Genomic DNA, 27,030 nt, shown 5'->3' with positions numbered 1-27,030 from the left:
ACAGCCCAAGAGGTCAGCAGAGGTTGCTATTGATTTACATAGACAGATGGAGAGTCCTATTAGGAGCGCGTGTGTGTGTGTGCTGTTGTGTGTGCATGAGCACTTGGTGTTACCATGGTGATCATGAGTCTCTGTGTGTGTGTGTGTGTGTGTGTGTGTGTGTGTGCTCGCACACTCCAATCTTCATGTGTATATGCATCTATTGTTGGTCATTTAGTGCCATTGGGTATAGAAAAACTCAAAGCTACCAAATAATGAAAGAAGCAATGGTAACGCTTATGCTTGTGTGTGTGTGTGTGTATGTGTGTGTGTGTGTGTGTGTGTGCGCCCACATTGTTATGCCATCGAGCATATGTGAATTTTGGAGACCAACATCTTTTACAGGACCACAAAGTTTTAAATGACTAAATGACTAGTAGTAAAAAAACGAGTAAAAAATTACTTTTTCTGTTAGAGTGACAATCTGCTTTCTTATAATATTACAAATTTATTCTGGTAAAATAATTTTAAAAAAAAACAAAAACAAAAATATTCAGAAAATAAAATAATGTGAAGAAAATAGAACATTCAATGCTGCCTTGGGCAGATTCATTTGCATTGACATCTGATGAGAGCAGGTGACCAGAATGCCCAATTTGTGGTGACGTAAACTTCATGATAACGACCAGTCCTTCATTACAACAAACCGTGGGAAGCTAAGTGTCGCCGCAACCTTGCTTTTGAACAAAATGTAATGCTTGGGGTTCCCCTCCGTAGCTCTGTCACGTGTTTAAGGTCAAGTGGTAAGACTTTGATGTCGAGAAAGGGGCAGATGCTGTCTTCTAGCGTTAGAAAGGGGTATTGCGTGCAATGCTTCATACAGTAAACAAATGTTATATTTTTATGGTGTACTTTGCTCAACACACAATTACAATTGAGTTGATCACACATTATGTACCATATAACTATGTTTGCATTGAACAACCATATACAATTATGTGAACACTCACACAAAAATGTTTTTTACTGTATTTATTTTTGTGGTGTTAATTTATTTGGTTCGTTTTTTTGAAATGCTGATATTAAATCTGTTTTGGTAGATTTTGGTTGGTATTTTCCAAAATAATTTAGTTGATATTTTGGGGGTTTATTTTACAATATTGTTCTGATTTACCTGTAAACTCAACATTTTCTGGTTTAAAACAGGAAGAAAAAATTTTGGCTAATATTTTACTCAATAATAGTGAGGCATTTTTTGCAAGTTTATCTTGTTGTCATTTATTTTTCTTAAGGCAATTATGATGTTAATTTTTGGTATTATAATTTTTCCATATTATTGGTGAATTTTTTTAAAATGTAATTTTGAAGGGAAAACGTTTTTGTTGTTGTCACTTTACACAGTCATTTTGTTGATTTCATTTCGTAGGCTTATTGTATTATTATTTTACTTTTTTTTCATTTTGGATATCATGTGGGCATCACCGCTTTGTTACCCACAGATACACATTTTCTCACTTTCCAACAAAACCATATAAATTACAGTATATTTAAATGTTAGGAGTTAAAAAAAATCAGCCTCCTGTGGCTAAAATGCAGACATTTTACTTTTGGTTAATAAAAAATAAATAACGAGTAAAATGGATATATTTTACTTGTGTAGACATCCATCCATCCATTATCCGTCTTTTTGTGAAAATGGTTCAAAATGTTAAAATTCAGAGAAGGGTCTTGATGGTCTTGCGCAACTCCTTGTCCCTCACACTAATATATTCATTACCGTACACTAATATATTCATGACTGTCATTAACCTTTGTGCTGCAGCGTCCTCCGTTTATCTAATTACTACCCCCCCTGCCCCCCACTTGCCACCATTCTGCTGCCCCACCTGTTGTCTGACAAATGAACGGTCTCGCCTCACCGCTCGCGTGACAATGTCAACAGATGGGGGACAGGCGCGCACACACACACACACACACACACACACTCGCATCTTCATCTACTGGTGTAAAATGAAGAACATAGGTTATTGAAAAAAAAAAGCCTTGATGATGCTAACAAGAAAGCAGTCAAGGAGAAAAAAAAGATGATGTGTTCATTTGTCTTTTCAATGCACTGAAAGACATTTCAAGTTCACACACAATTTTCACCATTCACTCCTGTTTTAGTTTTACTGTTCCATTTTACAAGTATTATGTGCTCATGAGAGGCACGCTGCTACAAAGGGGATCATTTGGTTGGGAGGGTGTGAGCCGGTGACCCTTCAGTTAGAGGCCGCGTTCTACCCAGTTGGCGAGCGCTACTCAATAGTTTCTGCTTGGCTGGCTTGAAGATAGCGTATGACAACACATATGCTCACAACACAACCATCTGGACATCTGCTGCCTGCAGGCTGAACCCCTTCTTTTGATGATTTACTTTTCTACGATTCTAACTTCATCCCCATGCGAATTTCTGACCCCCCGCCACCCTCAAGTTTACTCTGACCCGAACTCCTGATTCTAAATTCTAGGTTGGAAGGGCCACCACACACTGAGCTAGACGAAAAAATGTGACGAAAGTGTAATGCAGGGGTGCCCAAACTTTTCGATAAACCAACCTTCCGCGATCTACCCGTGACCGCGCACGCGCACGCACATAGACAGCTCGCCATGATGAGCAACAGCCTGACACGAAGGCATGCGACTCACTTTTGCAGCCTGTTAACTATCATAGCTCGCACGTACCGTTTTAAAGTGCTTCCCTCGGCCCTCTGGATTCCTATTCTTTGCCAGTGCCCTCGGTGAATTGTACACGAAACAAACTCTGAATGAGAAGAATGATAACAATAAAAGATATAGTGCAACAGCTCTGATTACAAGCGGCAATTGCAGATTTTAGCTGAAAAAACCGACCATGTATAGTAAGGCATTTTGAGCCGAAAAAAACGACCATGTATAGAAAGGCATTTTTAGCCGAAAAAAACAACCATGTGTCTGTCGTAAGGCGTTTTTAGCCGTAAAAAAAGGACCATGAACAGTAAGGCGTTTTTAGCCGAAAAAAACCCGACCACGTATAGTAAGGTGTTTTGAGCCGAAAAAAACGACCATGTATAGTAAGGCGTTTTTAGCCGAAAAAACCCCACGTACAGTAAGGTGTTTTGAGCCGAAAAAAATGACCTTGAACAGTAAGGCGTTTTAAGAAAAAAAAAACCCAACCATTATAGTAAGGTGTTTTTAGCCGAAAAAAACCAACCATGTATAGTAAGGCGTTTTTAGCCGAAAAAAACGACCATGTATAGTAAGGCGTTTTTAGACAAAAACAACGACCATGTACAATAAGGCGTTTTTAGCCGAAACCCCCCCGACCATATGGTCGTTTTTTTCCCAGCTAAAAACGCCTTACTATACATGCTTGTTTTTTTCGGCTAAAAACGCCTTACTATACATGGTCGGTTTTTTGGTAAAAACAAGCCTTACTATACATGATCGGTTTTTTTCGGCTAAAAACGCCTTACTATACATTGTCGGGTTTTTTTCAGCTAAAAACGCCTTCCTGAACATGGTCGTTTTTTTACACCTAAAAACGGCTTAGTATACATGGTTGTTTTTTTCGGCTAAAAAAGCCTTACTATACATTGTCAGTTTTTTTTCGGCTACATTGTCGGTTTTTTTCAGCTTAAAACGTCTTAGCAAACATGGTCGTTTTTTTCACCTAAAAATGGCTTACGATACATGGTTGTTTTTTTTCAGCTAAAAACGGCTTACTATGAATTGTCGTTTTTTTCGGCTAAAAATGCCTTAGTATACATGGTCTTTTTTTTCGGCTAAAAAAGCCTCACTTTACTATGTCGTTTTTTTCGGCTAAAAAACGCCTTTCTATACATTGTCGTTTTTTTTCAGCTAAAAACGCCTTACTAAACATGGTCGTTTTTTTCCACCTAAAAACGGCTTACTAAACATGGTTGTTTTTTTCGGTTAAAAATGCCTTACTATACATGGTCGTTTTTTTCGGCTAAAAACGCCTTTCTACACATTGTCGTTTTTTTCGGCTAAAAAAGCCTTACTATACACTGTCAGGTTTTTTCGGTTAAAAACGCCTTACTATACATAGTCGTTTTTTTTGGCTAAAAAAGCCTTACTATACATGGTCGTTTTTTTCGGCTAAAAACGCCTTTCTACACATTGTCGTTTTTTTCGGCTAAAAAAGCCTTACTATACATTGTCCTTTTTTTTCGGTTAAAAACGCCTTACTATACATGGTCGTTTTTTTCGGCTAAAAAAGCCTTACTATACATTGTCGGGTTTTTTTCGGCTAAAAACACCTTTCTATACATTGTCGTTTTTTTTTCAGCTAAAAACGTCTTACTAAACATGGTCATTTTTTTTAGTCCAAAAAGGCCTTACTATACATGGTCGTTTTTTTCGGCTAAAAATTTCGTCCAAAAACACCTTTCTGTACATGGTCGTTTTTTTTCGGTTAAAAACGGCTTACTATACATTGTCGTTTTTTTTCAGCAAAAAACGCTTTCCTCAACATGGTTATTTTTTTTCACCTAAAAATGGCTTAGTATCCATGGTTGTTTTTTTCGGCTAAAAATTTCGTCCAAAAACACCTTTCTGTACATGGTCGTTTTTTTCGGTTAAAAACGGCTTACTATACATTGTCGTTTTTTTCAGCAAAAAACGCTTTCCTCAACATGGTTATTTTTTTTCACCCAAAAACGGCTTAGTATCCATGGTTGTTTTTTTCACCTAAAAACGGCTTACTATACATGGTTGGGGTTTTTTCGGCATAAAACGGCTTACTATACGTGGTTGTTTTTTTTCGGCATAAAACGGCTTACTATACATTGTCGTTTTTTTCGGCTAAAAACGCCTTACTATTCAGGGTCGTTTTTTTCGGCTAAAAACGCCTTAATATATATGGACGTTTTTTTTTCAGCTAAAAACGCCTTACTATACATGGTCGTTTTTTCCCCGCTAAAAATGCCTTACTATACACGGTCATTTTTTTTTCGGCTAAAAACGCCTTACTATACATGGTCGTTTTTTTCGGCTAAAAATTTCGTCCAAAAACGCCTAACTATACATGGTCGTTTTTTTTTCGGCTAAAAACACCTTTCTATACATTGTCGATTTTTTTGGGCTAAAAACGCCTTACTATACATGGTAATCAGATTTTTTTTTTTTACTAAAAACGCCTTTCTTTTCATGGTCGTTTTTTTTCCGGCTAAAAACGCCTTAGTATACATGGTCGTTTTTTCGTCTAAAGACGCCTGACTATACATGGTCGTTTTTTTCGGCTAAAAACGCCTTACTATCCATGGTCGTTTTTTTCGGCTAAAAACGGCTTACTATACATGGACGGTTTTTTCAGCTAAAAACGGCTTACTATACATAGTCGTTTTTTTTCCGGCTAAAAACGCCTTTCTATACATTGTCGATTTTTTTTCAGCTAAAAACGCCTTACTATACGTGGTCGTTTTTTCCACTGAAAACGGCTTACTATACGTGGTGGTTTTTTTCGGCTCAAAACGCCTTACTATTCATGGTCGTTTTTTTTCGGCTAAATACGCCTTACTATACATGGTTGGTTTTTTTTTGTCTAAAAACGCCTTACTATCCATGGTCGTTTTTGTTCATCTAAAAACGCCTTACTATTCATGGTTGCTTTTTTTCGGCTAAAAACGCCTTACTATTATACATTGTCGTTTTCTTTCGGCTAAAAACGCCTTACTATATACATGGTCGGGTTTTTTTCGGCTAAAAACGCCTTCCTAAACATGGTCTTTTTTTTCACCTAAAAACGGCTTACTATATATGGTTGTTTTTTTTCGGCATAAAACGGCTTATTATACATGGACGTTTTTTTCAGCTACAAACGCCTTACTATACAAGGTCGTTTTTTTTCGGCTAAAAACACCTTTCTATACATTGTCAATTTTTTTCGGCTAAAAACCCCTTACTATAGGTGGTAATAAGATTTTTTTTTTTTTTTTTACTAAAAACGGCTTACTATACATGATTTTATGTCAGCAAAAAACGGCTTACTGTACATTATCGTTTTTTTCGGCTAAAACCGCCTTACTATACGTGGTCGTTTTTTTCGGCTAAAAACGCCTTACTATACGTGGTCGTTTTTTTGGGCTGAAAACGCCTTACTATATATGGTCGTTTTTTTTTTTCGTCTAAAAACGCCTTACTATACATGGTCGTTTTTTCCGCTGTCAACGCCTTACTATATATGGTAGTTTTTTTCATCTAAAAACGCCTTACTATATACTCTTGGTCGTTTTTTTCGTCTAAAAACGCCTTACTATATACATGGTCGTTTTTTTCGTCTAAAAACGCCTTATTATATATGGTCGTTTTTTGGGGCTAAAAACGCCTTACCATACATGGTCCTTTATTTCGGCTAAAAATGCCTTACTAAACATGGTCGTTTTTTTTCACCTAAAAACGGCTTACAATACAACCTTGGGTTTTTTTTGGGCAAAAAACGGCTTACTATACATTGTCGTTTTTTTCGTCTAAAAACGCCTTACTATACATGGTCGTTCTTTTTTTCGGCTAAAAACACCTTTCTATACATGGTCGTTTTTTTGGGCTAAAAAAGCCTTACTATACATGGTCGTTTTTTTCGGCTAAAAACGCCTTTCTACACATTGTCGTTTTTTTCGGCTAAAAAAGCCTTACTATACATTGTCCTTTTTTTTCGGTTAAAAACGCCTTACTATACATGGTCGTTTTTTTCGGCTAAAAAAGCCTTACTATACATGGTCCTTTTTCGGCTAAAAAAGCCTTACTATACATGGTCCTTTTTTTCGGCTAAAAACGCCTTCCTATACATTGTCGTTTTTTTTCAGCAAAAAACGCCTTGCTAAACATGGTCGTTTTTTTTTCACCTAAAAACGGCTTAGTATACATGGTTGTTTTTTTCGGCTAAAAAAGCCTTACTATACATTGTCAGTTTTTTTCGGCTACATTGTCGGTTTTTTTCAGCTTAAAACGTCTTAGCAAACATGGTCGTTTTTTTCACCTAAAAATGGCTTACGATACACGGTTGTTTTTTTTCAGCTAAAAACGGCTTACTATGAATTGTCGTTTTTTTCGGCTAAAAATGCCTTAGTGTACATGGTCTTTTTTTTCGGCTAAAAAAGCCTTACTTTACTATGTCGTTTTTTTCGGCTAAAAAACGCCTTTCTATACATTGTCTTTTTTTTCAGCTAAAAACGCCTTACTAAACATGGTCGTTTTTTTTCACCTAAAAACGGCTTACTAAACATGGTTGTTTTTTTCGGTTAAAAATGCCTTACTATACATGGTCGTTTTTTTCGGCTAAAAACGCCTTTCTACACATTGTCGTTTTTTTCGGCTAAAAAAGCCTTACTATACACTGTCAGGTTTTTTCGGTTAAAAATGCCTTACTATACATAGTCGTTTTTTTTGGCTAAAAAAGCCTTACTATACATGGTCGTTTTTTTCGGCTAAAAACGCCTTTCTACACATTGTCGTTTTTTTCGGCTAAAAAAGCCTTACTATACATTGTCCTTTTTTTTCGGTTAAAAACGCCTTACTATACATGGTCGTTTTTTTCGGCTAAAAAAGCCTTACTATACATTGTCGGGTTTTTTTCGGCTAAAAACACCTTTCTATACATTGTCGTTTTTTTTTTTAGCTAAAAACGTCTTACTAAACATGGTCATTTTTTTTAGTCCAAAAAGGCCTTACTATACATGGTCGTTTTTTTCGGCTAAAAATTTCGTCCAAAAACACCTTTCTGTACATGGTCGTTTTTTTTCGGTTAAAAACGGCTTACTATACATTGTCGTTTTTTTCAGCAAAAAACGCTTTCCTCAACATGGTTATTTTTTTTCACCTAAAAATGGCTTAGTATCCATGGTTGTTTTTTTCGGCTAAAAATTTCGTCCAAAAACACCTTTCTGTACATGGTCGTTTTTTTCGGTTAAAAACGGCTTACTATACATTGTCGTTTTTTTCAGCAAAAAACGCTTTCCTCAACATGGTTATTTTTTTTCACCTAAAAATGGCTTAGTATCCATGGTTGTTTTTTTCACCTAAAAACGGCTTACTATACATGGTTGGGTTTTTTTCGGCAAAAAACCGCTTACTTTACATTGTCGTTTTTTTCGGCAAAAACGCCTTACTATACATGGTCGGTTTTTTTCGGCTAAAAACGCCTTACTATACATGGTCGTTTTTTTCGGCTAAAAAGCCTTACGATACATGGTCGTTTTTTTCGGCTAAAAACGCCTTTCGACACATTGTCATTTTTTTCAGCTCAAAATGCCTTACTATACATGGTCGTTTTTTTCGGCTAAAAAAGCCTTACTATACATTGTCAGGTTTTTTTCGGCTAAAAACACCTTTCTATACATTGTTGTTGTTTTTTCAGCTAAAAACGCCTTACATGGTCGTTTTTTTCATCTAAAAACGGCTTACTGTACATGGTTGGTTTTTTTCGGCAAAAAACAGCTTACTATACATGGTCTTTTTTTTCAGCTAAAAACTTCTTTCTATACATTGTCGTTTTTCTCGGCTAAAAACGCCTTACCATACATGGTCGTTTTTTTCGGCAAAAACGTCTTACTATACATGGTCGTTTTTCCAGCTAAAAACGCCTTTCTGTACATGGTTGTTTTTTCGGCTAAAAACGCCTTTCTATACATCACTGGTGTCAAACTCATTTCACATGGTGGGCCACATACGGCCTCGGTAGATGTCAAGTAGGCCGGGCCATTAAAATGATACCATACTTTGCTATAAACAACCAAAACAATATGTCTTTCCTTTGTTTTGGTATAAAGAAGCACAAGAACATTTGGAAAATGTTAAAATTTAATGAACGCATCTTTTTCAAAACATTTCATGAAGCACCTTACATTTCCTTCAACAAATGTGCAATTTACTTTTATCATTCACAAATATGCATTGCAACTGATCCCATCGATTGTACAAACTTTAACAAGTAATTGGTCTTGAAAAATATAGTAATGCGCTTTATGATTAAACCAGATTTATAAAGAAAGGAAGTTTTAAACCATTTACACGTGCATATAAAATCTAAATGTAATCCCTGCCTACACCTTACAAACTAAGGAGAGTGCTATTAAATGTGTAAATGTGAGAGTGCTATTGATAGCGTCTACTGTCATGGGTCTGTCTCAGTGACAGACTGAGGCTGTTGTCTTCTTCTCTGGTCAAAACAGTGTTCCCTCGCGGATACTTAATGAATTGCACCTTATTAATAATATTAATTCTGTGTATTTTATGCATTTTTTTCATTTTTAAATTATCCTGCGGGCCTGATTGAACCTCGCGCGCGCGCGCGCGTGTGTGTGTGTGATGAATGGAATTCCGCATCGGTGTGCAATTGTATAACAAGGCTGTGTGTTGAAAAAATAAATCTGAAACTACATTTAAGGGTGGCTCAATACTGGCTGGCCATATACGGGCCGGAGTTGTAAATTGATTTCTGGCCCAACTACTTCACTCCACAACTGGCCCTCATCTGGTTTGCCAGAGTCAAGCCAGTGCCTCCTTTGCCACTCCTGGGCCGTGTTCGGCCCACATGCATTATGCCAGTGCCGACTCAAGGCCAGCTGTGCCAGCTTCATGCCGAATCCGGGCCAGATGCCTTTGCTGACTGGGTACTTTCACATCCTTCTTAAAGCATTCACGTCACATCCATCGGATCTACAAAGTGCGGGAAGTGATGGCAAATAAGCAGAGACCAACATGAGATGAACCCAAGAGTTCCAAAAGGCAAAAACACCTCCAGAAATTCAGTACATAGTGTAATTTCTTTTTTTAATGACAAAAATTGCAGTTGTGTTCCGTAGAAGTGCTCTGCTATACTTCTAGTCACTTCAAATGTCTTTACAACAACAACGTCTTTGTTCCTTTTGCTGCATTTTGCTTTAAAAAAAAAGAAAGAAAGAAAGAAAAATCCAGGCCCAACATCAGTAGCCATCCAGACCCAATGAGTGGATCAGTTGCAGCAGGAGAAGTTGGGCTGTTTCCTGGGAGCGTCTAAATTGGGCAGCGACTGGTAATGAGCCGTCTGGTCCAACTTAGCGTGTTTGGTCAGCTCCCTGAGTCACAAGACAGGAAACATGATTTGAATTGCAAAAATATGCCCTTAAGATAAGAAAGAAATACAGGGGTTCCTACACAATGATTCAATTTCTCATTGCATTTTTTTTTTGATGACCAAAAAACACCCACAATTTTTTAATGACATTTTAACAAAGGCAAATAGCTCTGTATTGTATCAAAAGGTAATAAGAAATAAATTGTACATACTGTAGTATTCATGTGTTGGATGTGTACCTTTAACACTCCGTGTAGCTGAAGCTCGTTTGTAAGTCACATTTTGTCAAATGTAAAACTAAAAATAAAAAAATGTAATGAATGCAGGCGATGGCTCAGAAAATACTCGCAAGTTGGGGCACTCGTAAATGAGGGTATGATTGTATGTGGTTGTACACTTCTGGAGGGCAGCAAAGCTTTTACCTGGCAAGATGCAGCACGGCTTCCAGGATGTTGGAGCCATCTTTGGCACTGGTTTCACAGAACAGAGTGTTGTAGGTCTGATGGAATCAACATGAGACAAGACAGTATTATATCGTCGGCCTCTTAAAGTAATGATCGAAGTCAAAGATTTTTTCCTCCGGATGCCGGCCACCTCTGCTAAAATCGGCTCTGTCCTTCGTTCAACAGATCATTCAATTCTAGGCCTGAAATGAAATTATTAATACGTTAAAGAAAATCAGAATGTGGTTCAGTTTTTTGGGTGTTTTCTGAAAAATGGACAATTATTTTAACCCTTTCAGGGACAGCGGTGAAAAGTCCGCAAAAAGTCTAAACTCTAAACAGTCTGCGAGAAGCTGCAAAACAACAGTGAGTCACATAGAGCAACATATACAGGACTTTACTCCATGTATATGGAAAAAAAATATATATATATTTTTTTAATGAATATGTGTGAGAAAATCCGCGATGCACCGAATCCGCGATAAACGAACCGCGAAATAGCGAGGGATCACTGTCATGCTATATACGGTGAGTGTGCATACTGTGTGTGTATATATATATATATATATATATATATATATATATAGAGAGAGAGAGAGAGAGAGAGAGAGAGAGAGAGAGAGAGAGAGAGAGAGAGAGAGAGAGACTATTGTCTGGAAAAAAAAAGAGACCTCTATCTATCCATACATCCACCTTGGGGAGCTTGTTTAACCGCCGTTTGAGCAGAGGCACCTTTGTCTAAAGCCAAACACAGTTTTTACTTTTTACTTTCTGGACCTGGATTTGACATCTCTGATCCTTAGTCACAGAAAAACTCGCCTTAGATAAAATGAATGCTTTGTCGTCCGTCACGTGGTGGCATCTTGGTGCCAATCAACTGTGTTGAACTGAAGGGTGGAGATTGATTTTTTTTACTCTGGCCTAAACTTTGCCTCAGCAAAAAAAAAAAAAAAAAGGGCATTGTTGCCATTTTGGGGCATCTAATGGCGGTTCCAAAACCTTTTGTGTGGGCGGTAATTGGATTTTTGCCCTTTGCATCAGTGTTTGGTCTCTATGCCCAACAAAGATTGAGAGTTGACTCTATGTTTGTATCATCATCATAATCACAACGGTGATCCTTGCCATTGCCAGCTTCTCGCCATAGCTGGTGGGTACACAGTTGTCCGCCCCTTGCCTGAGGTCACACTTGTTACCAACCAGCATGATGGGGATGTCCTCCTGAGATATGTCCTGTCGACACACACACACACACACACACACACATCACTGACAACATCACTGCAAATCACAGCAAAGCATCATCACACAAGACAAGCATCCCATGATAACAGCTGCTTATCAGGATTGCTGCTTGTTTAAAAAAAGAGAGAAACAAGGATAGAATAAACATCCAAACGTTAGAATGCCAAGTGAGAGTCAGACGTTTGCCGTTTACCTCGATCATGTCTACCCACTCCCTCACGTTCAAGAAGCTCCTCTCACATGTTACGTCATACAGCAGCAGAACGCCATCAGCTCGCCGGAAGTAAGATTTGGCAATGCTGCGGAATCTGGACACAGGATAACATTCATAACGTGACACACACACACACACACACACACACACACACACACACACACACTCGTGCAGTAGGGCACACACTAGTCCGCACACACCTCTCCTGTCCAGCGGTGTCCCATATTTGTAACAGAGTGGGCTCGCCATCTACCATGAACGTCTTCATTTGGAAATCCACGCCTGAAAATAAAATAAAATAAATAATAATTATTATTATTATATTTTAAAAAACAGCAACAAAAAAATCAGGATGTCACACAGTAATCACAGATATAACACTAAAAAGAATCAAATACACGAATCAAATAAAGTAAAAATATATCTATATTTCAAAACATTAAACAAACTGTAAAAAAAAACGACAAAACATTTGGCCTATTGACCGAATTAAAGCACAGTTTGTAAAAATGTGGGCTTCTTGCGCCAGGGCTCTTGATGCAGAGTAAATTTTGCCAATCTTGTAAATAAATATGAACAGAAGGCAATATTTAAAAAAGGTGTGAAAAATTACGTCATATACAACATACGTGCTAAAAATGAAATTTCTACATTCTGTTATTTTAAACCATGATTCACATGTTATGTAATCATGTCTCGAAAGAAATGATCCCAGTGGTGCTATGTGAGTCAATATGAAACATTTTATTGTCCGAGAAAGTTTCTACAAGAATATGCTAACAGCCTGGTTGGTTCACTGGTATTATTGATTCCTAAAATAGATATCCTCAATTCGTTTTTTTGTTTTTTTAAATTAGCTGTCACTTTAACCCTTTCATGGACAGCGGTTACGACAGTGGACAGCCGATCATGTTATCAGGTTACAAGTGATCATTTGTTCTACTTCTTCCTTTCATAACTTTGCTGCTGTGAATTGGGAATTTCTCCATTGCGAGACTAATAAAGGCTTTCTTATCTTATCTTATCTTATTATTGGTGCATGAAAGGGTTGAGTTGCAATTCGCACCTTGTTGCTTTCAAAGTTATGCTTCAAATCATGACTGACAGATGGCTTCAAACTCGATCATCACAAAGCATTGATTGGAAGGTGCTGATCTCACCGAGGGTTGCGTTGGAGTTGAGTTTGAACTCGTTCTTGCAGAGTCGCAGCAGGAAACTGGACTTGCCCACGGCGGCGTCTCCGGCCATCACGATCCTGTAAGCCTTCTCGGACGTCATGTAGCCTAAGTCGCCACTGTCCTTGCCCTCCCTCTAAGGACAAAAACGTGAGGACATCCCACCGTCTTATATCACTGCTTGAATCTTTCCATGCCGTTTTGGTCAAATTTGACCTGTGAGTCTCACCTGCACACTGATGGCGCTGATGGCCTTTCTGGTGTGCGTGGGGGCGGTGGTGGTTTGGTCCGTAGAGGCGGGCGCCCGAATAGGTTCGGACGGCTTCCAGTCCAGAACGGAGCTGCTGTCAGAACCAAGCGCTGACTCGCCATCTTGAGTCTGCGAGTCACACAACAACACAAGCAAATATCAGACATATGCGGCATCAGATACATTAGCAATTACCGTAGATTGTACCGAATGTAGTGGCCTGTTTATGCGCATCAAAATAAAAATGCATGTCAATCAAATCCATTGGGGCCCGAATAGTATGCATCGAAAAATTGGAGGATGTGGCCGTCTGCTCTACTTCGAGTGGGTTGTTTTTGTATGTTGTTGATTCTTGATTTGAACACCAGAGAGCAGCAAAGGTATGTTTATGGCTTTTGCTCAACTTGTCAATCAACTCAACATCTGATCAGGGATAAGCAGTTCCTGGAAGCACTTCTGCCTCACACTTTTGCGATCAGGTGTTCACATCTTTGCTCCGTCCTTCCTGTGGGCTGTTTGTCAAAATATGATATATATGATATAAAATATTGACAGTCATTTTTCAGATGTTGTATTATTTTGTTATTTTATTTTGACTTCAAGATGGCGCCGCGATAGTGGCTGCCTTTACAGCAGCTCCTACACTTTTTGTTCTTCTACTTTCTTCCTCTCATAACTTTGCTGCTGTAAATTGGGAATTTCTCCATTGTGAGACGAACAAAGGGTTTCTTATTCTTTTGCTCCTTCACACCACTAACATTAAAATACAGTAACAAGTCATCATCAAAAATGAGGCGGTGATTTTATTGTTAAAAATTAAAATATAGGAACAAATACTGTGTACAAATGTTAAAACGCTCAATGCACATTTGCATAATTCATTCGTCACCTCAGTGTCAGAGGTCTCCTCAGTCAAGCTTTTGGTGACAAACTCCTCCCTTTTCTCGGTCACCTCTTCCGCCTCCTCCTCCTCCTCCTGCTCCTCCTCCTCTTCCAGACCTTTGACCTCCTGCTCTGAGTCGTATCCGCCGTGCGAGCCTCGCAGAGTGGACAGGCCGCTGTCCATGTAGATTTCAGGCAGGCTGTCCTCCTCACATTCGCTGCTGTTCCGCCGTTTCAGGCCCGGGTCGCACAGCGCCAGGGCCAGTGAGTCGCTGCTGGGTCGCCGGCCATAAATGGAGAAGTCGTCAGGACGCTGGCAGAACCTGACAAGAGGAAGCAGAAAGAAGCGTAAACAAGAGAGCAGGGATGGTCAACTGGCAGCCCACAAATTAATTTAAAAACAATTTTTTTTAAACATATAAAAACTGGGGGGGGGGGGGGGATCAAAGAGCGCTGAGAAAATTCACGCTACATTTTCTCCAAAAAAAACTGAGGGAAAAATTGAAATCGAGTAAAAAAGTTTGAAAAATCCCAAATGTGAAATATGATATCAAAAAATGCTGGTAAAATTGATTATACATTTTCAATAAAAAATAAACAGGGAAAGATTGGAATCAAGTAAAAAATGTGAAAAATCCAACATTTTGAAATAATATCTTTAAAAAAAAAAGAAGAGAAAAAAAATGCGAATATAAGAATCCGCATGTGCCTAACTGCGAAAGCACAGGGGTTGACCGTAGATTTGTGTTGTAATATCACCATTCACCATTAGATGGCAAAAATGGCTTATATATACTATGTGAGGAGGCCTCCATCATATATTTTTTGGTGCAAATTTGGAATATGCAGGACAAGTACAGTGCATCAATATTAACACTTTGATTGAGATGAGGAGCGGCATGGTGGTACACTGGTTAACACGTTGGCCTCACAGTGCACAGGTGCAGGGTTCGATTCCGGTTCCGGCTATCCTGTGTGGGTTTTCATGTTCTCCCCATTCCTGTGTGGGTTGTCTGAGGATACTCCGGTTTCCTCCCACATTCCGACAACATTCATAGCAGGTTAATAGAACACTCTAAATTGTCACGAGGTGTCAGTGTGAGCGCATTTTGCACGTATGCGCATGTTACACAACTGTTTAGGAAGTGCATGGTTGCAAGTTGCCCATCCTTGCAATAGAAGGATGACTTTTATGTTGAGTGGCTGGAGGGCGCTTTTGAAAGCTGGTTCATCAAGTTTGAACGCTTAAGTACACAAAACTTTTGCAAGGAAACTGCTTCATGAATAAAAGTAGTTAAAGGTGCCATTTGTGTTCAACGGGTCCTTACACTTCCTTTTTTATGGCAAATCAAAATGGCTTTGACAGACTCTGCCCACATTAGATAGCGTTGGCAAATCTCAATCATCTGTCTTCGATACCTGACTCTGATTTTGACTCATTCAAATTAATTCTCCATTCGGAGTTTGTCGAGGTATGAGACCACAATGGTTGACTGTCGGTTCAGATTCAGGGCATGGGTCAATGTGACTTTTCCATCTACAGAAGAAACTGGTGTCTGTTGCTCATTTTTTTGTGACTTTACATATGGGGGCGCTACACGACAACTTTCCGGGCATTTGTGTTGGAGGAAACTCCGTAAAATACAGTCCAATTAATTTTACCCGGACACACATCCTTGCAAAATATTCCGAGCCGCAAAGCAGCAGTCGCTGATGGTGTTGTGATACACTCGCCTGACTTGTATGCGGGCAGCGTAGGATCAGTTGCCACTCAGTGACGATGTGGATGTGAGCATGAACGGTCGTTTGTCTCTATATGTGCCCTGCGACTGACTGGCGACCGGTTCAGGGTTGTCGTCTGCCTTCTGCCACCAGCAATTCCCCGCGACCTTCTTCAGAATACGCGGTGTTGAAAATGGATGGATGGATGGAAAAGCAGCATTAGGATGACATTCATAGCAAGAAATTCAGTCTCACCTGTCAAGGGCGTATGGCGACGGGCAGGCGAGGCTTTTACTTCTGAGTCTGTCCTTGGTGGCGCTGTTACTTGACTGTATCACACACACACACACACACACACACACACACACACACACAAACATCATTGTGAAACAAACTCCATGAAAATAATATTCCAATATTAGATGAAATGTTATTATTTTCAGTACGTTCATTAAAAATGCATTTAATAGAATACATCCATAAAATATATGAAAGTGAATAAAAAATTATTTCCCCACCCTTCTTCCCTACCTTGGCGGTCCTCTCCAAAGCGGCTCTCAGGCCATCATTGCTGTCATGGAGCTTCCTGTTGGCTTCCCTTTTGAACACGCGGAAAAATGATGATTATTGTTCTGATGTTTTTTTACAATATTATGGCTTCTCTGAAATTCAAGTAAAATGAAGTTTCTTATGTGTACGCGCAACGCACTGTAGGATCTCAATCTGGCTCTCCAGGATGTCCCGCTCCTCAGAAAACTGCTTCATGAGCTCCTCGTCTCTGCAAATGACATCAAGTTAAATCATAAACAAATACTGTAGTGATATTTCTTCCTCATCTGAGGAAGATTGCATATTTGACACCTTTCGGGCAACACATAATTTTTGGAGGAGAGTAAAAATGTGTTTTCTATTGGTCAGATAAATCTAAATAGCGATAATATTAATGTCTATATCAGCCAATATTTATGATTGTTGTTTGATACACTTTATTTTTTGCACAACCCCCAAAAAATCTTTCTTTTTAAAATTTTATTTTTGTATTGAAGTTTTTGAACACTTGACCTGAAAACATCATTTGTTTACATTTTTTCTCAATTTTTTGCAATTACTTTTTTCAAGACAAAAATTTACAGGAATTTAAACTTCATTCATTTCATTGTCCTTGACTGTTTTAAATCTTCTATTGTTTCTGAACGAAAACTTATTTTATGCTGATATATTATTTTTAAATTGTCTGGCTTTGTATTGGATGTGACAATCGCGATTGTATGAGTCGCATGTCATTCACATTGCCGTGGCTCCCCAATGTGATTGTCTGTGTCATTTATGATAAGAAAAACAAGACAGAGGAGAGAACGGTTGCTCTGCCTGCGCTGTGTTGTGTTGCTAGGCAACCACACACTGTGTGTCTGTACTCGCTCCAGGATATCCTGTTTCGCCCCGTGACAAAAAGGAAAACTCCCCCTATTCTCTGGGAGACGACATTAACGGGGGATTTTGTCCATCTCTGACCCTAAATGACTCAAGCTAGAAGTTTGAGGTAACTTTCACCAAGGTTTAAAAAAAAATTCCTAAACATGTCTGGCATGATAGATTGGTATTCCATTTCAGTCCTTTAGGTGGAAGTAATGCACTATAAAGTGCACCACTATTTTCACCAGAGCTCCAGCTGCTAAATCTGGAGGATCACTACCCCACTTTGGCCCGGATACAAGTTGAAATGCATCCAATAGCTGCATCATTACACAGCATTCTTTATGTCAAAGTCAAGGCCCGGGGGCCAGAACTGGCCCGCCACATCATTTTATGTGGCCCGAGGTAGCAAATCATGTGTGTTCGTCTTTCACGATCCTTGCTGAAAATCTGTGACGAAATGTCAAATTGTCATGGGTACTAAATAACGTTGAGATTTTGCACCGGCCCTCCGAGGGAAGCCGTAAGTCCGAAGTGGCCCGCGACATAAAATGAGTTTGACACCGCTGTTTTAAAGCAATACTTTCTAATAATTTGACAATGTCTACTCTTTATTACCTCCTGTAGTGTTCTATAATGTCATTGGACCAGCTAGGAGAGTAAAAGTTACTGTTTTCAGAAATGGATTCTTTAGCTTTTGACCATGTCTTACTTATCATATTATTGAGTTGAAAAGTTGCAGTAGTGCTGGCATCTGTGCTTACTGTACAGAGATGGGTATTATTTCACTTCTGACTGTGTCTTTGTTACCTTCTGTAGTGTTCCTTCATCTTGGGGGACCAGCCAGGGCACGGCATTTGTTGTGTTAGCGCTAGCATCTGTGCTAACAAAGAAGTGACTTTTTTGGCTTCTGAATATAACTTTGTTATCTTGTGTAGTGGTCTACAATTTTGCTGGACCAGCCAGGAGACATGTTGTGTTTGCGTCAGTACTGTACTTAAGTTACTGTTCAAGGAAGTGGGATCTTTAGCTTCTGTCTATAACTTTGTTACTAGCGGTCTTGAACAATGGCGGATCAATCAGGACACAAGTTGTGTTAGTGCTGACATTTGTGGTGTAGCTACCAGATGTGACTTATTTTGTGTTTTCTGACTATGTCTTTGTCCTACAACAGATCATTTCAATTGTAATCCACATAAATCGCTCCTTACTTGTTTAAAATCAATACAGTCTGACATAGAAAAATAACCTTTCAAAGTTGATGCTCTGGTCGGTGAGCTCGGTCTTGAGTGAGTCCATGTCACTCTGCAGACACGCCACTTTGGTCTGGGACTTGAGTAGCTCCTGTTTAAACCGCTGATTCTCCTACAAAGAGCAAAACGCGGTGGTGTGCACTCGAAATGCAACAGTAATTCAAGAAAAATAGAAAAAAAAGGTTGCTTGCAGCAGTCTTACCAGCGTGAGCTCGCTGATCTTCTTCTTCAGGGCCGGACTCTCATCCTTCACTGTGATGTTCTTGTACTTCTCCTCGATCTGTGCGCCATGTTTAGCGTGGATCAGATTTTAAAGAAACCAACTGAAAATCATCACGAAATTACCATGCTAAATGGATGCCAATTTTAGATGGAGCACTGTGGGTTTGTTTTTTGTGGTTATTTTCATTATATTCATATCGCATTTCAACTTTATGTCTGTATTATTTTCACCTTTATATAAATAAAGTTATTCTCGTAAAATTCCAGCTTCTTGTAATCCGATGATACAGTATCATGCTTTATGTGTGGCTCCCATACCTGTCAACTCATACGGTTTAGCCATAGTTCATACGGATTTTGTGGTGAATCTTACGTATATGGACGTATCGCACAAATCATACGGATTCTGAAAATTTCCGGTTTTTGTTTTTTTTTCCCCCCGTGACAGGTAGTTCCGTTTGCTTTTGCCCAGAACGGTGCTCGTCTACTCGAATGCTTTCATTTCCGGAATACAACTCTGAACACAGTAATGCCACTAAGTAGAATGATGATTAGACATTAACCAGACATTGTATTATGGAGATCTACAATAAATATCATTGAAAATTTCGTGGGTTTTTTTCTGTGCCGTTATTTTGACATAAAATGCTTTGGTATGTTATAAGGATTTTTTTGGTAGTTTATACAGGTTGGCGCTCCGAAAAGTTGACAGGTATGGGCTCCCCTGACAGAAGTCGTTTCAAAGTACTGGACACTTGAATTAAAAAAAAAAAAAAAAAAAAAAACACGACAACAAAACAATGATTTTTTTCTGCTGATCTTGATTGTAATGATAAAACACAGAAAAAATATTTCATTATGATTTTTGCAGGTATTACCATAGTCTCATAAAACATCTATTTTGATGAGTTATTTTAACTTAAACAAGGTGCGGATGTTTTTATTTTAAGAAAACAAATGACAGCGGGTACCATTTGCATCCGCTGGATTTTACACTGGAGCTCACACACTTCTGTCTCATAAGTTCTTCGCAACTCTTCCAGTTCTGCCTCCCCTCGCTTTTTCTCCTATACACACAAACACAAACACAACAATAATACATACATCAATCAATCACACATTTCTCAAATGATCGGAAATAAAGGAAGATTCAGTGAAGTGTTGTGGACGTTCCTGTGATCAGCCTCTGCTTTAGAACGACTGATAAGCCACGTCCAAAATAAGTGGCCTCTAATTTGGCGTGTCACAAAGCAAACAGCGGATCCTGAGTCCGCTGAGTCGATGTGGTCCGCTTACATAAGTTTGTATGTACACACACTGATAGCGATCATACATTATGTCACAACGTTTCAATTAACTAAAAATGAGTTACTTGAGTGTTGGTGATGTGAGTCAGTGAGTGAGTGAGTGAGTGAGTGAGTGAGGCCCGCTGAACATCAAGTGAAGCAGCCGAACGCAACTAGAGTGGACCATTGTGGGGAAAAAAAAAATTACAGTTAGCGACCTTTATTTATTTTTTTTAAGTTTCTACATTTTTAAGTGTTGGTGAATGAGTCAGCACTAACTTTAACATGCTAATTTACTATTTTTCAAACACACACACACACACACACACGCACACGCACACATACACACTACTAGACATCGTGTTGTGTTGAAACAATGTTAATATTGCATGTGCACGCTAGGATAATTATTATGGATGTTTAATTCTCTTTCATAATGCACAACTGTAAAATACATTTTTTAAAACTTTTTTTAATTAACAAAAAAAAAAAAAAACTCAAAAAGATGAAATAATGTATGAAGAATGTTAAAGTTTTTTCTGAACGTCTGATATTTAACTTAGTTTTCACCTATTTACATGACCTCAATTTGAGATGATGTCATGCTTCTTCCAGTTAAGGAGCAGTCCTGTTCTTCCATCGGTAATCTGATCTCATATCAGTTATTTTTGTTTGACATGAGGGAAGAACTGAACAAACTGCTCAGTGCGCATCGACGTGAAGAAGAACAGCACAGACCAATAAGGTGACCAAAATATAAGAAACATCTTTAGAACTGCACAGGCAACATTAAAAATAAGATTTTCATTTTATTGACTGTTATACAAGTGGAAAAAAAATTGGAAGTCTTTTGTGGTTAAATATATGAATAGCCCCCCTGACGGTGTCAGTCAAAAGTAGGCGATACGTTGATGCTACCGTAGGATGGTGATGGTGTACCTAATGAAGTGTCCCACCTGCTCGCGCGTTTTCCTCTCGGTGGTGTGTATGCGCTGGTCCATCTCCTCCTCCATCTCGCTGAGCTGCATGGATGCTTGATCCTGTGCTCTTTTACACAACATTGTGTTACTTCAAACAACACAAAAGTGTGCGTGCGTGCGTGCGTGCATGCGCACCACTTACCGCCTGATGGCCAGCGCCAAGTTCTCCATCTCAGCATTCTGCTGTTTGATCTCCTTGATGAAACTAAGCAGAACTTTCTCCAGCTGAGGGACGAGCCGAGGCTCGTTCACACTGACGTTCTGGTACAATGTCGCCACTAGATCGTGTCTGCAACAAAATAAAAATGAACACTTCACGTCACCGTTCATGGATCTGCTAGGTTCACTGCCCAGTGGCCTCAATGAGATGCTGAAATGGCAAAAATTCAAGATCCATTTACTCGATTTTGGCACGATCATCCAAAATAAATTGTCTTAAAAAAATGGGTAAGTGACTGAATTTGATTTCTCGGCTGTGCCTAATGAAGCATTTGGTGTATGTATACCACCAGTTGATGGCAGTGTTTAAAGTATTAGTAATGTAGCGCTTGTGTGTTGACTGACAGAGCAGGCTGAGCACACAGACATGGCCGCCGTCTGCCAACAGCTCGCGGCGGCACACGCTTGTTTACTATGAACAAAAAACACACACAAACATACACTAGCTGAAATTGATCCACTCAGTGTTGTTCTGGATGATGCCCAGAGGGAACATTCAGGATCGTTTCAAACTTCCCTTACGTCGCTCCATTTATTTCTTACCTCACGGATGTGAACTCGTCTTTGATGCATTCAAAACACGCTTTGTCAAAATGTGCTCCGTCAGCTGATCAGGAATGAAAAGAGCGTCTTTAGTACTTGTGCATCACACATTACCGCTGTGACAATCAATGTCCTCTAAAGTGCAGCAACCCCGTCCCATGTCAAGCCTCCTGGGGCTCACGCTACAGAAACGCGCACACACACACAAAATGCCAAAATCTCCAAGCAGGGCCAGAGGGATTCGTTTTCAGCCGTGGAGTTTCATGACTCAGCCCACGCGCAATGTTTTAAATAAAGGTATACATTTTTACCCACATTAGCGGAACACTCTAAAATAGCTTATCGTTACCTCCAATGATATATATTACATTTGATCAAAAATTAAAATTACAGTTGAACGCACTTACAAGATCCAATTTAACGCTGTTCCAGACAGACCTCTGTAAAAAGTGTACTTGAACATTCAAGCTCTTAATTCCGGTGTTAAAGGATTACATGCTGTCAATCATATGTTAGCTTAGCAATTAGCACTGCTTCTCCACCTTTTCTCGTCATTCGTTCGTGAGAACAACACTTGTCTGAAGTGTATGTAGCTTATTCGCCAACATGGTTACTGACTTAATAGTGACTCCGCAACGTGTTTAGCTGCGTTGGTAGAGAGTCGAAGCTCTTTGCTAGGGAGCTGGTACGGCTTAAGTAGCACCGAGTTTGCCTCGGCCTCACCTACTAACAAAGTGTAGGAGGCGTAAGCACCACATACGACAAGCCCAGGAAAGCTTTTTGGGACTGTCTCCGTCGATCAATTATTGGGAAAAATCATAAATCGGATATTCTCGGTTTTGCTATTCCGTGTGTTCTGATGAGGCGCAAATGGCAAATTTTGACTTGCAAACAACCAAACGCTTATTTCAGGCCTTGAATAGTCAAATGTACTGTATATAACAAAAGACACTTTACATCAGAGGCGGGGTAACCCCTGTCCTCCAGGGCCACTTTCTTTCATGTTTTAGATGTCTCCCTCTTCCAACACACCAGATTCAAACGATCAGCTCATCAGAAGCTCTTCAGAAGCCTGATCATTTGAATCAGGCGTGTTGGAGGCGGGAGGCATCTAAAACGTGCAGGAAAGCGGTCCTCCAGGACCGGAGTTGCTGCTATCCACTCAACAAGGCACATTTATCAAACGCCGGTAAGCCAGCAACATTTTGGTGGCTAACGCAACACTTCCTGTTCGCTTTCTTGTTTGAAAGCGATTCAGATCACTTCCGGTGCTCTATTTCGCGGACTGACGCTAATCTTACTAGCATCACTAGTTTGTCTTTTTAATTAGTTTTTTTTGGGCAGAGTGTGTAGTCTGTTTTTTTTTCTAGTTGTGCATTCAGTTATTGCTACTTTTGGTATTAACTCGAGTTGACTACATTCACTGTTTTCAGAATTTGTGACTTCGAAAAAAGAGACTCGGCGATTTACATGGTCTTGACTTGAGATGCAATGACTCAAAAGTGCTGATTGTTGTTCATGTGAATGAGGTATCGCCAACACGCCGCTCAGCTCGCCAGGGCATTTCCAGCATGGCTCAAAAATACAACAGCACGAAATTTGATTTGTCACTTGGTAAACACCCCCCCCCCCCCAAATTACCATCCAATCCAAATCAATTCCTGAGATGAAACTATTTATCACAGACAAAAAGTACAACCAAACACTGTGTGTGAGAAAAAACAGTTATGTGACAATGTTACTTAAAGTATTGCCTGTACAGTTAAAGTCTGGCAAGTTGGACCTTCCAGCCAATTCCAGATAGCATTTGCATTATTTTGTATTGGGGCGGGGAAAAAAATCTGTCGATTTCACTGAAGTTAGTTTAGTTCGCTCTTAAAGTCAACTGCATTTATGATGTAATCACAGTCCATTAACTGGAAATGGACTTGCATTACTCCTGTCTTTGTGACATGGGTTTCTGTTTCTGGATTTTTAAGGTAAAAAAAAAAAAAAAGTCACAAAACAAAAATACTCACTATTTTTACCAGAATTTGCCAGTGTTGGCTCACGTTCAAAACAACCTCTTCCCACAGATTTGCTAATGTTGTAAACAGACTCAGGAAAAAAATCCTCCAATAAATTACGATTACAAAAAAAAAAAAAATTATATACCTGATCTGAATGCGTGTTATAATATCAGGCAGAGATATTTAGGCTGACACAAAACACAACTAACCTGGCAAGAGCCAGATTGAAATGTGAATCACTCAAAGTAGTTCTCCACAGTATCAATTTGGGACTGCTCCAATGTGATCTGCTCGGGAAAGGCGAGATATTCAGTACAATAATTCGGCCTGATTGGGCGATGCGGCAACTTGTGCACGCCTACTGACCTTTTAATTTTTTTAAATTTTTTTTTACCAATAACGGCAACGGATGTGCCTTGTTTTGACCAGCTGAGTCCTGTTATCTCGATGATTGGCACATATGGCATCATGGCGTTGAGTGACAGGTGTCATTTTTGCAATGTACATAAGGGGAATAAGTGCATTATCAATTAATTAGTTAGTTCGTTAATTAATTAATTGCAACATCCATGCCGCAATTATATCCCTTCCACATAGCCTGCCCCAATCACACTGTTGCTTTTTGCTTGATCCGCATCGCTAAGTGAACTCACAAATACCGCGAGAATTCAGCTTGCCGGCACAGTGAAGACACAACTCATTCGCCACAAGTCATTCTCATAGCTGACCACATCATTCAGTTCTCTTTTTTTTAAAAGGCCACAAATTGAGAATATCTTGCTTCTCCAAATCTATTGACATTCGTGGTCCCTTGATACTTGTTTTTCACGTTTGCTGGATTCTCTGTTTTGACTTTTTATTGATTAACTATTCAGTCTCTCTCTTCCATTTCAGTAGTCCGAAAAGAATTGAATCGGTAGTTCTTCAAATACCTGTACTTGTACTTAAATGCGTGAGTATTTGTCCGAAACGGCCTGTGTATGGTGCCGATGGCTCAACTGTACTAACTTGGGTATGAACTTGCTCTGCTCGCCCAGCCGGGCCGCGAAGTCCTCCCAGGCGACGGCGCACGGCTCCTCGTCGTCCTCCTCCTGTCTGGGCTCCTGCTCCACGTCCATGCGGTGTCGCTCGTGGAAGCCGCTGATAAACTCGGGCAGCGTGATGGTGCCGTCCTTGTCCACGTCCAAGCGGTTGAAGAGGCGCTCGGCCTCGCTGGGACTGACTTGCAGCTCAGTGCAGATGGTGAAGAACTCGTCGCGCTCGATGCTGCCCGACTGGTCCGTGTCGTAGGCATCGAAGAGTGCGCGCAGACGCTCCCGCTCCTCGGCGCTCATCACCTTCGGACGCGGCACGCTGAGGCGGAAAAAATACAAAAACAAACACGTAATCCCCCTCGGTTCCACTTCAAAAACACTTCCAAGAAATGTGCACTCTCATGCTCAGGTAAGTCACCGACAACTCTACCTGTGTGTGTGTGTGTGTGCGTGTGAGGCGTGTTCACAAGCCTCTGGGTTTATTCCCTCCCTCCCGAGGATTAAAATAAGTCAATAAATTGAGTCAAATGTCATTTTTTTTCGGGGGGGGGGGGCGCAAAGTAAATAAAAACTGTCGGGAAAAACACAGCAATAAAGTATAAAGGAGTGTTTTATTGAAGGGGAAGTCAATGCAAAATATTTCTTTTGAGTAATATGTTCAACGTACTACAGTTAGTCAGTCTAAACACTGATGAATATTGTGGAATAAGTATTCATCTCATGAATTCTCTCGCTCTCATGCGTCAAAGGGCGCAACCATTTTGACATTCTACGGCCACCTGCTGTCGACAGAAATTGACATCAAAGAGCCCTCAGGTCGCATTGCGGCTGTCATGTGACCAAAACCAAAACTGGTGAGCCTTGACGTTCGGGAGATGAGAGCAGGATTGTAGCTGTTCCCAATGTTGCGCTCTTCTGGACGGAGCTGTTTCTGCAGGAGGCATTCACTGATCTTGCGGTTACTGCTGTTGATTATTTTCGATAAAAAAATGTGGTTTGCTATTAAGTCTTGCTAATGCACAGCGATGAACTGAAAGTCATTCTCGGTCATGAAGCATCAGCCACATCGTTAAGCTGGCTGAGAAAATACCTACAGTAGATGTGTAAAGCTGTTATATGGGCAAAAGGTGCTTAGTGAGAAGATTCTAAAAAACAAACAAACAAAAAAAAACATTCTAACGACATAACAAAAATATTCTTTTTCTAATTACATTTTTTTGTTTACTAAATATCTATCAATACTTATTCATAATGTCGATGACTTAAATCTACAGTTCAGGATTCAGGGTGTTTCCAAACTTTGGACTGATAGTCTGTGTGTGCACTATGAACTGAGGGGCGAAAAAAATTCCGATTTTGAAATTTTGTTATTTAGTCATTTGTTTTTTATTATGAACAAATTATTTAACAATTTAAAGTATTGTAAATGACTCGCTCTCTTTGACAGTTCAATGCTCATTGCTCAACAAACATGGCATTTTTTTTTTGGGGGGGGGTTCTGAACAGTGATGGCTTTGGAGATGCAAGAGAAAGAGAATGTTATATTTATTAGAATGATATGTCAGTCCAAAATGAACAGTGGGGAGGAGTGTTTTTAAGACATTTTGATTTTGTAAGAAAATACAATCCAAATTTACCTCCAAAGCAAATTCCCAAATTTGAAGATTTTACCTTTAATCTCCGTGTGTGGCCATCTGCTGCTAAGCAGAATTTATTTCATTTTAAATACCACATTCTCTGACCTGGCTTTAACAGTTTCCATCCGACAAACGTTCTCCTCTCCATCTTCCCCATCTCGAAATGTTCCACACCCGCCGCCGACATCTGCTAAAATGGAAGAGTCGTCGTCTTTCCTTGTCAGTTCTTCTTCATTGCTACTTCGGAAAAGGGAGCCCCGCCGACGTTCCACCAAGGTTCTTGCTGATGCCGTTGCCATCTTTATTCCCTTTTTTTGGGGGGTTTAGCTTAAAACAATCCTGCTTTTCCTGAAGACTCCATGTGCGCTCATGCAAAATACCCCACCACTGCAAATAAAGATGATACGGTGACTTTTTATATGAGCCCTCATGCT

General features: G+C 39.6%; 1 protein-coding gene across 2 annotated transcripts; it reads right to left on the bottom strand.

Moving 5' to 3' along the window:
- Positions 1 to 8,871: 8,871 nt before the first annotated feature.
- Positions 8,872 to 26,907, bottom strand: rasef (RAS and EF-hand domain containing). 2 transcript variants are annotated; one of them, XM_086111479.1, is made up of 18 exons: positions 26,702 to 26,907; positions 24,934 to 25,278; positions 21,297 to 21,443; positions 21,131 to 21,221; positions 19,860 to 19,955; positions 18,869 to 18,946; positions 18,663 to 18,778; positions 16,710 to 16,778; positions 16,532 to 16,598; positions 16,256 to 16,329; positions 14,286 to 14,601; positions 13,376 to 13,525; positions 13,132 to 13,282; positions 12,172 to 12,253; positions 11,951 to 12,065; positions 11,638 to 11,745; positions 10,495 to 10,571; positions 8,872 to 10,073 (listed from the first exon to the last, which is right to left on the bottom strand). In XM_086111479.1, exons 1-18 carry the CDS (start codon positions 26,893 to 26,895, stop codon positions 9,971 to 9,973), a joined length of 2,379 nt encoding a protein of 792 aa, XP_085967605.1. In that variant the 5' UTR covers positions 26,896 to 26,907; the 3' UTR covers positions 8,872 to 9,970. The 2 variants fall into 2 exon arrangements, with proteins under 2 accessions (XP_085967605.1, XP_085967604.1); XM_086111478.1 differs by lacking the exon at positions 26,702 to 26,907 and having other exon boundaries at positions 24,934 to 25,259.
- Positions 26,908 to 27,030: the final 123 nt, after the last annotated feature.

This window comes from Hippocampus guttulatus, chromosome 5, assembly GCF_054856545.1.
Source record: "Hippocampus guttulatus isolate MCC_2025c chromosome 5, RoL_Hgut_1.0, whole genome shotgun sequence".
NCBI classification, from domain to species: domain Eukaryota; kingdom Metazoa; phylum Chordata; class Actinopteri; order Syngnathiformes; family Syngnathidae; genus Hippocampus; species Hippocampus guttulatus.
Note: the sequence above shows the minus strand (reverse complement) of the source record. Positions and strands in the feature narration are given on the sequence as shown.

Bases quoted from the DNA above. Each gene is read 5' to 3' on its own strand.
- rasef (XM_086111479.1), bottom strand. From the start codon at position 26,895: ATGGCAACGGCATCAGCAAGAACCTTGGTGGAACGTCGGCGGGGCTCC. The intron at 21,444-24,933 runs GTTAGTACAGTT...ATTTTGTTGCAG, and splicing joins CAGAGCAAGTTCATACCCAA to ACACGATCTAGTGGCGACAT. The intron at 10,074-10,494 runs GTAAAAGCTTTG...CTTGTGACTCAG, and splicing joins GCCGTGCTGCATCTTGCCAG to GGAGCTGACCAAACACGCTA.